The sequence below is a fragment of the Sphaeramia orbicularis genome, chromosome 7 (assembly GCF_902148855.1).
Source record: "Sphaeramia orbicularis chromosome 7, fSphaOr1.1, whole genome shotgun sequence".
Classification (NCBI taxonomy): Eukaryota; Metazoa; Chordata; class Actinopteri; order Kurtiformes; family Apogonidae; genus Sphaeramia; species Sphaeramia orbicularis.
This window is the reverse complement of record NC_043963.1, coordinates 32443189-32452817: the sequence shown is the minus strand read 5'-3', so window position 1 is coordinate 32452817 and position 9629 is coordinate 32443189. Positions and strand designations below refer to the sequence as shown.

Genomic DNA, 9629 nt, shown 5'->3' with positions numbered 1-9629 from the left:
ATAAATCTTGTTTCATTACAGTCTTTAACCATCTTATTATAATGTTCAGACAATCCAAGCAGCACTGTAGATGTGAATTTTTTATCCTTCAGCTTTTTCATTTTCTCCATTGGTCACAATTCTGTGCAAGTTTCCTTTCAGCAAGTTTACATATTTGTTGTTATTGTCTCTTGTGTTCATGTGTGACATGTGGATACAGAGGTGTGTGTACATTTGCATACACATCTGTTTTACCTTAAAAGTTGGATCCAAAAGCACCCCATTTGTACGTAGCAATCACAGTGCTCTCATGACTAAAGCAGTCATTTCATGTGACTATAATTTTTGGACACAATTTGTTTTCCTAAAAACAGTATATTTATGTAGATTTGCAAAAGCAACCACCCAGCTTTTTTATACTAAAGACAGTCTCTACAGTGTGCACAGACAGTTTGCCTAAACACCTCTGGAAACCTGAACAGACAGCACTGTTACCACTCACTGATCTATTTTAAACCTCCTTGCGAGTAACTGCCCTCACTCACAGTCAGCAAGTAGCACAGAGAACACGACCACCTTAACACCAAACCAAATACAACAGACTGTTAATATTAAAACGGATCTCAGCTGAGAAACTTCTGGATCCTGACCCGTGACGCTGCTGGTATGGGAGCCCTTTGTTGCATGTGCACAAATGAAGTTGTGCTAATATGCTAAAGTGTAAACTGACTGCGCTCATCTGCCTGGAGTGGAGTGACCTGTGTATGTTTAGTTCACTCACTGACAGTGTAGCTGTGTTTTAACGCAAGTGTGTGAGTTGTTGAGACAGCTGCTCAGGGGCGGAACCACACAAGCAGAGGCCTCATAATGGAACTAGAACTTTCAGTAGCAATGAAGTTCTTTTGCAATACATTATGTACAAACCCCTTTTTCTATAGAGCCACCATGCAACATCTGTATGTTGTGTTGTGTTGTGTTGTGTTGTGTTGTGTTATGTTGTGTTATGTTGTGCTGTGCTATACTATGTTATGTTATGTTATGTTATGTTATGTTATGTTATGTTATGTTATGTTATGTTATGTTATGTTGTGTTGTGTTGTGTTGTGTTGTGTTATGTTATGTTCGCTGTGTTGTGTTGTGTTGTGCTATGCTATGTTATGTTATGTTATGTTATGTTATGTTGTGTTGTGTTGTGTTGTGTTGTGTTATGTTATGTTATGTTATGTTTATATATCGAGAGAGATGCTTACTGACTTACTTAATCCAGTGGTCTAAGTACAACATTTACTTTTACTTTTTTTCTGATACCAAAGTATCTGACATTTACGGCGATGTTTGTGCTGTGAATATTTTGCTGGTGTGACTGATCTGACACAGTGTGGTTGTAAAATCATGTTGTTTACAGCCAGTACAACTCTTACACAAGACCTTTCTTTCTATGGTAACAACACATGTCACAGTTCATGGAGACGGCAGCGGTGGACTCTGCTCGGGCAGAGCATGGTGCACTTCTCCTCAGGGAGCTGGACAGGATGAGAGCCACTGAGGAGCTCACTGATGTGGTGCTGGTAGCGGAAGGAGTTTCCTTTCCTTGCCACAAGGTGGTGTTGTCTGCGTTCAGCCCATATTTTCAGGTAAAACGGAGCCTTTACACCTGAAAATCAAATTGGGATCAAGTTTAAGAAATCCTTTGTCATTCTAATCAGGAAATGTATCCTTACCAATACAGCTGCACTGGAGCTGCAATGATAAATGCAGCTTTATCATCAGTACACCTCATGCATGTTTGATATATTGCATTACGAATCACTCAAGTCGCTGAACTCTGCCAAGTATTGGGTCATTCTCCAAATCCACATGCTCCCTTCTGTGCGTTCACTGTTACATCAAGGTCAATACTGGATGTTTCAGCAAGCTAATGCCCCATGAAACACATCAAACCGTCAAGAATTAAGTTTTATTTATTTTTTTCTTGTTCTAAACGAGTAAAAAAAATTCTTGTCTGTGTCTGATGTAGGCACACCTGTTGAACCACAAAAATATTTTTCTGCAAATATTTCATGATAATATTTGAGACTATGTAAAATTTTAAGGGTGTCAGAAAATGTCAGTATGGCAGTAAACACAAGATGATGGCATAAAATCCCATACATTTGTGCAACATTGATTGTATACATACAGTATGCAATACATAAATACACATAAATGTACAAAGAAAAATTTAAACATACATATCAAGAACAAAAGAGAATTTGAAGACAAGGACTAAAAGCAAAGCAAAAGTAAAAATGCATAAAAACACAAAACACCAGATTAGAGACCAAAAAGTGATGAAACAAATGCACAATTATAAGTCAAAGGAACCACAAGTGGGGTCATGTCTACTTATTTTTGCTAATCCATGTCTGTAGGCCATGTTTACATGTGGTCTGAAGGAGACACGAGGAGGAGAGGTTCCTCTCAGAGACACCCCGGCCCAGAGTCTGGACCTACTGTTGGACTACATGTACAAAGCTGAACTCCCTTTGTCCAATGAAAACATCCAAGGAGTGGCTGCGGCAGCGTTTCTGCTTCATATAGATGGGGCCTTCAGGTAGGAAGTGGTTAAATTAAGAAACATGTTAAAAGAGCATGTACAGAGTTTATTTGCAGTATTAGATTAAGAAATGTGGGTCTGTTGTCTGTTAAATATCTACGGTTTTTCTTATATTAATTTGAACGGCAATATTAGTTAGCATTAGTTTTTTTCCCATCACCACCCTGTTGTCCCTGCTTCAGGTTGTGTCAAAGCCACATGGAGGCTCGTATAGACCCCTCCAACTGTATTGGTCTGTACCACTGGGCCAGAAGCCTGGGGGCCACGAGCCTGGCTGACTCCACCTTGAGGTACCTCTTCCAGCACTTTGCACAGGTAGAGAATTCAATAAGAAATGCACCAAATATCTTCAATAATAAATAATCTAATATGCAGGGAAGAAATATGATGCTCAAAAACACTTTCCCTTTAAATGAAGCCAGTAAAGTTGTGTATTTCATATTTTACCAGCTTTCCAAAGTCCCTCAGTTTGTAGTGCCACTAGATGGCAGAAGTCACTTGAGCCACCACTTCTTATTCCTTACACTCTATTCCAGGGGTGACAAACTCAGATCCTCGAGGGCCGGTATCCTGCATGTTTTAGATGTTTCCCTCTTCCATCACACTATTACATCATTATCAGGCATTATCAGAACATGATGATGAGCTGATCATTAATTGAACCAGGTGTGGCTGGAAGAGGGACATATCTAAAACATGCAGGATACCGGCCCTCGAGGACTGGAGTTTGACACCCCTGCTCTATTCTCACCAAAATTCTCACTCATCATGCTGCTTCTAGGTTTGTGAAGAAGAAGAGGTGCTGGAACTGGATGCTGAAAGTCTTGGGCATCTCTTGGGTTCAGATGAGCTCAACATATCCCAGGAGGAGGTTGTGTTGGAGCTAGTTCTGCGCTGGGTGGAGAGACGAAGGGGGGACTCTCAGAGCGAAGCCCAGGCTGTGGAGCTGCTCAGGCGAGTGCGTCTGGAACTTGTAGATCCTGGGTTCCTCCGTAAAGCAAGGAGGAGAAACCCGGTGAGAAGAAAATGGAGGGAAGGTTCACGTTAACAAAATCACCACAATCAAGTGTAGCTCAGCAGATTGATGAATGACTTTTCCAGGTATTGCTGCGGGATGCTGAGTGCTTTGGGATGATTGATGCTGCCCTCCAGACTTCAGGTCTTTGTGAGACTTCAGCTCCACCTCGACCATCTCTCCGTTATGGCATGGAGACCACTGACCTGCTGCTCTGCTTAGGTGGGGTGAATGAAGAAGGGGTCCCTGCTCGGCGTGGGGGTCTCGCTGATCTTAGTTTTTGCTTTTCCCCACATGGAAGAAAGACTTACTACATCCCCTCTCCACTGAGGGGCTGTAAAAGTGCAGGCCAGGTCACGGCGGGGGGAGTGACTCGAGATAACAACATTGTTGTGTCCATAGAAACAGAGGATGAAAACAGAGCAAAAAGGATAGACTTTTACAGGTTTGTGTGCTTATATTTAAAGGTACAATGTGCAGGATTTAGGGTCACGTAATTTAATTAAAAACAAATAGAATATTCACAATTATACTTCACTAGTAGCCTATGTTATCACCATACAAGAACTTTAGCATTTTTTTCTAGTTATTTTCATGAAATGTGACAATAGTTGCTTTTCCATTGGATATCTGCGCAAATCTTTACTGATATTTACTAAATGTTGAAAAAACAGAAGTGTGTAATTTCAGTTCTTCCATTAAATCCCAAATGTGAGGATTTATTTATTTATTAATGTGAGATGACACGAGAAGTCATTCCATAAACATGGCGATGAACATAAATATCATGTTGATTTACAGATATATTCATTATTATTATATATTACCTCTCTATCCCGTACTAAATTTAAAAAATTATTTGGTTTCCTCGTGTGTCCATACATACTGCGCGATGTTTCTTTTAAAACTCTGCTTCTTCGCTTATTGTAACGTCCGTCAACATCCGTTTTTTTCTCATAACACTAGTTAAGGAAAAAGGTCTTTCCATTGCAGTTTTGCATGAAATACCAATTGTGCTACATCAAAAAGAAACACCTCTTGCCAGCGCAAAAACTTTTTTTTGAAAATGAGAGTTTTGGCGAAATTGTCATCTTTCCATTAGGCAAATTTTTATGTGCAAGTTATTTTCACGCAAGTGGAGAGTCAATTGAAAAGCAACTAATGTCAATTATTCTTGATAGATAAAGTGCAAGTGGGACTCAGTATGCAATCATTGCACCTGATCAAAGGTGAATACTGATATGTATAAATAGGTATAAAAAGAGGAATTTGTATGAAAACAAAACGATTTAAATTTTATGGGTAACAGTGTATTCTGTGGTGAGTGGCATCCATAGAGAACATAAGTCCCACCCCTTCTGCTGTGTCCTATGGGACCTAATGTCAGAAAACAATATGATCAGCGCTGACAGCAAGAAACAAATCATTTTCTGATCCTGTTTGAATTGTGCCTCCATTTACACATATGATGTTTATATCATGTTTATATTATATTATTTATTATGTCAATGTCCATTTTATAAGCCAAGAAATTCCAGAAAAGATAAATGTGATGTATGTTTGTTGCCCATGATAAATATTCACCTTAAACTTTGAGAGCGAGGTGAAAAGTATGAAAAGAGGTGAAAATCATTACAAGTCTGGCCATACTGATGCTGCAGAAACATATTCAACAGCTCCGAACAGGTCATGGAGAGATACTGTTTTAATGACATCACGTCCACAACTTTGCATTTACATTTACATTCATGCATTTGGCAGATGCTTTTTTACAAAGCAACTTCCAGGGAAAAACCAATCAAATCAATCAATCAATCAATCAATCAAATTTTATTTATATAGCGTCATATCACAACAAAAGTTATCTCATGACACTTTACATATAGAGTTGGTCAAAACCAGACTCTAAGCCAATTTACAGAAACCCAACAGAATCCTCCTGGAGCGAACACTTGTGACTGGTGACTTTCAGGATTATAATCTTTGTATGTACATATTTCTGCAGTTTAATACTTAATCACATTTACAATACACTCCAACTCTCTTGATTTGTAAAATGATCGTTTCATATGTGTAAATCCTGGCATAATACAAACAGGATCCTAAAATGACTGGTCTTTCGCCTTTGACTGCAGTACAGTTTTTTCCAAAGTATGGTACCACACAACCAAAAGGACAGGACTTTAACTCTCTCTAAAGTACATTAACACTCTTCTATGGCTGAGTGTAAACCTTTAACCTCGAGCCCATAATGGAAAAATCCAAACACTGGCTCTAACAATGGCCTTTCGCTAAAAACATGGTAGTAATCTACAACTTTACCACTAGATGTCACTAAATATCACACACTGTAAAACACCATCTTTTTATATGTACTACATTCAATACATGACAGAAAGTGTGCGTTTATGTTCCAGGTATGATGGCTCGGAGGAAAGCAGCTGGGTCGGGCTGTGCTCAGCAGCCTACAGAGACATGTATGCTTTAGGCGTGCTGGGTGATGCCCTCTATATAATCGGCGGTCAGATGAAAGTTCGCAATCACTACGTCATCACAGACAGTGTGGAGAGATGGTCGCTGAAGAGAGGAGGCAGCTGGCTCAGCTTTGCTCCTCTCCCTCTGCCGTTAGCCTGCCACTGCACCGTCACCCTGAAGGACTATCTTTATGTGCTGGGGGGCTGGACACCACAGGTACAAAAGCCTGTCAATAATTACTGATTCAGTTATTCGTAACTGTGTAGCTGAACTGTGCAAGAAGACACTGAATCATTACCAGGTTCTGGCTGACATGCTGACAGTAAACAAAATACTATGGTGTAAAAGCTCAGTTACGTAAAGGCCTTGCAAATTTGTTTTCTCAAATATCTGTGATGGGATTTCTAACAGTGCAGCACACCTGGAAAACGGTTGGTGATATTTGAGACAGTTGCTGAATGACACGTGTGGTGTTGTGTTGTTGTGTTACTATGTCACTGTTAAGTTATGTGATCGAAATTCACCCACACAGTCCTGATGAAGCAGTAAGCAGCTGAGAGCCAAAACCAAGAAACAATAAATGATGGTGTATTTTCTGAACCTATGTTGTAGATTGTTTAAGAGAATAGGAATGTTGTTTATCACTAGGTGTAGAATTTCAAAATTGTACACTTTGGCTCCCTCCACTGGAAAGGAAGCAACTCCAACAAAGCTTAAGCAGTTATTTATGAAGAGATGGAAATGTGGATAACACATAAAATATTACATGTCTGCAAAACGCTATGGAAAAAAACTAATGTTTACTTTAATGTTTTGCATTATCCTTCATCATTTATGAGTTATGACATTTTACTTTGGTCATCAATTGAGTTTTAAGTAGATTTAGTTTTATGCATTGACTAGTTTCAGTTGTACTAGCCACAAAATCATAACCACTACTTTCTGTGTCATTGTTCATTGCAATTTGTAGTTAGTTTTTGTGTTTTTTAAAAATCAACATTTCTTTTGTATCTGTAGCCAACAAAACTATTTTCACTGCTAGTTTTAGTTTTCATCTTTTTCATCTTAGTTTTTGGTAACTATAATGACCTTATTTCTCACCCCATTTTCCTGTCTTAACTCTGTTTCCTTTTTAACTACCCTCCCCTCTCTCAGTACCTGCCTGATGATGAGCCAGACAAACTGAATAACCGTGTGTTTCGCTTTGACCCTGGAAAGGACAGCTGGACAGAGTGCTCCAGCATGAAGTACTCCAGGTATCGCTGTGGATCAGCTGTCCTCAATGGGGAGATATACATGATAGGTCAGACTTCTGCCTGCTGCTAGTCTCTGTAGTTTTTATTCTGAATAAACAAGACGGCAAAATGATGGGAGTATGTGTTCTTCAGGTGGTATAGGATGTGATGGAGAGGACCGTGGACAGTCACGTCGCTGTCTGAGCACTGTGGAAGTCTATAACCCAGACACAGACACATGGAGGCCAGGACCAGCCCTGCCTACGTCATTACTGTCCCTCCGAACCAACGCATCTAATATAGGAGTAGTGGAGGGCAAGCTGTACCTGTGTGGATTTTACAAGGGGGCGGGTCAGTAGCTGAATACTTGTCAATTAATTTCATCACCATGTTTCCATTTAACTTCATGAAAAAAATGTTTACATGCCAAACAAGTGTAGTTACGCAGTCTGAAAGACCCAATTTAAGACTTGATTAGAGTTAAAGAATGCCAGATTGCTGACAAATGAGTCACTCTGGAAATTAGATTTTGGTCGACAACCCCTAACATATTTTCTACAATGACTCTAGGCCGTCATGAGATCATCACCAAGGAGATTCTGGAGTTGGACCCAGCAGACAATGTGTGGACGGTGGTGGAAAGACGACCAGCCATGCATGACAGCTATGATGTGTGTCTGGTGGCCAGCCTCAATCCTCGAGACCTGTTCACGCCCTGATTAAACGCCTCCTGACTCTGAACAAATAGTTCTTTAATACTGAATTTGTTTATCTGATGTTAAACCAACTTACAACAGTTAAGCGGAATCCTGAATTTATCATAATCATTATCATCATTTCCTAATATGCAGTCTGGTTAGGCAGTAATAATCAGTCTTATTCTTGCCATAAAAATGATAAATATATGTATAGTCTGTCTAACTGTATTGTGGTTGTGTGACCTTTGTTTTCATGGAGCTGGTGAGGTTTTGACCCTTATGTAAATTAAAATGTTATGTTTCTTGATCATTTGCAGCCTCTGTTAATTGTTAAGGATCTGAATTAACCTTCAAAGACTGAGAAAATAGTCTGTGGCTAAAATGTCTTTTTCTCATAAATAAACCATTTGTCCTGCCCATAATCTTTAAGAATTTAGGTAAAAATGAGTTCCTCACCTTAACAGCGGTAACACACATATGCTGTATACACATTAAGAGGCTTTGAAGAAGTAATTCAACCCTTAATACTGTGCAGAATTATTTAATTTTAGTTTAGTTTCATTTAAAGAGGGTAAAATTAATATTGGTTGTATGTAAACTTTAAGTCAATTTCTATATGTTAGCTAATAAATTACTCTATCTTGCTCAGGAAATGTTAAATATATACAAAAACTGCATTTGCAAGTCAAAAATATCCATATATAGCTTTCTATACAGCTATATGTCTTTATCACAAGTTTTTGTAAATATTTATGGCAAAAATGTCTGTTCTCAAAGTATAAAATCAGAATCAGATGAATCTTGATGTTGTCCTGAGTGATGTTCGACATATGATGATGACTGATGCCACTGGAAAATAAATTGCAAAAGTGCTGATTAGGTGATGTTTTCAATGTAAAAAGTAATAGTGTTATTACACATATTGGCTTATGTACAGTTATACAATCGATTTGTAAATCTTCCACCAGAAAGAACCTGAAAAGTGAATATATTATAATGAGCAGACAGTATTTTAAAGTAGATCTGATGGCTCTGAGACAAACATTCCTTTTGAGTAAAACCTGTTCTCTCATTAATTTTCAGACTTTCACATTTTGACCCAAGACTGTATTTTGGAAACTACAGCCAAACCGCATTTTGATTTAATTTTTCTTTATTAGTGACTCAGAAGTAAAAGTAAAATACAGATTAGACATGATAACTGTCCTATGTTTATGAGAGTTTAATACTTGATGTCTTTGTTTAGAGCACAGATGTCAAAGGCATTCTACATCAGTTGCAAAAAAGTACAAAAAAGTAAAATTACATATGTAATGTAAATATTTACATTTACAAACTACCCTTTCCTAAAGCATGTTAATAACTTGAACATCCATGAAGAACCTGAAATTTCTCAGGGAAATTAAATGGAATTTTAATAACATTATGCCTCACCTTATTATTTACACATGTGCAACTGTACAATTTACAGATCAGTAGATCTGCATAGGCATAAAACATTTCATAACAGGTATCTGGAAGCGATAAATACAGCTTTTAACTTCATGATCAAAGCAACTTATGAAGACTTAGTGATTCTGTGGACTGTTAAAATCTTCTACATAAATTTTGAAACCATGTGAGATGTTTGA

General features: G+C 38.3%; 1 protein-coding gene across 1 annotated transcript; it reads left to right on the top strand.

Moving 5' to 3' along the window:
• The first annotated feature begins 1430 nt into the window (after window positions 1–1430).
• Window positions 1431–8438, top strand: LOC115422459 (kelch repeat and BTB domain-containing protein 12-like). Its single transcript, XM_030138814.1, has 9 exons — window positions 1431–1613; window positions 2391–2572; window positions 2758–2890; window positions 3357–3590; window positions 3677–4035; window positions 6008–6281; window positions 7221–7368; window positions 7454–7651; window positions 7871–8438. Exons 1-9 carry the CDS (start codon window positions 1431–1433, stop codon window positions 8017–8019), a joined length of 1860 nt encoding a protein of 619 aa, XP_029994674.1. The 3' UTR covers window positions 8020–8438.
• The last annotated feature ends 1191 nt before the right edge of the window (window positions 8439–9629 follow it).

Bases quoted from the DNA above. Each gene is read 5' to 3' on its own strand.
- LOC115422459 (XM_030138814.1), top strand. From the start codon at position 1,431: ATGTCACAGTTCATGGAGACGGCAGCGGTGGACTCTGCTCGGGCAGAG. The intron at 2,573-2,757 runs GTAGGAAGTGGT...TCCCTGCTTCAG, and splicing joins CATATAGATGGGGCCTTCAG to GTTGTGTCAAAGCCACATGG. The intron at 4,036-6,007 runs GTTTGTGTGCTT...TTTATGTTCCAG, and splicing joins AAAAGGATAGACTTTTACAG to GTATGATGGCTCGGAGGAAA.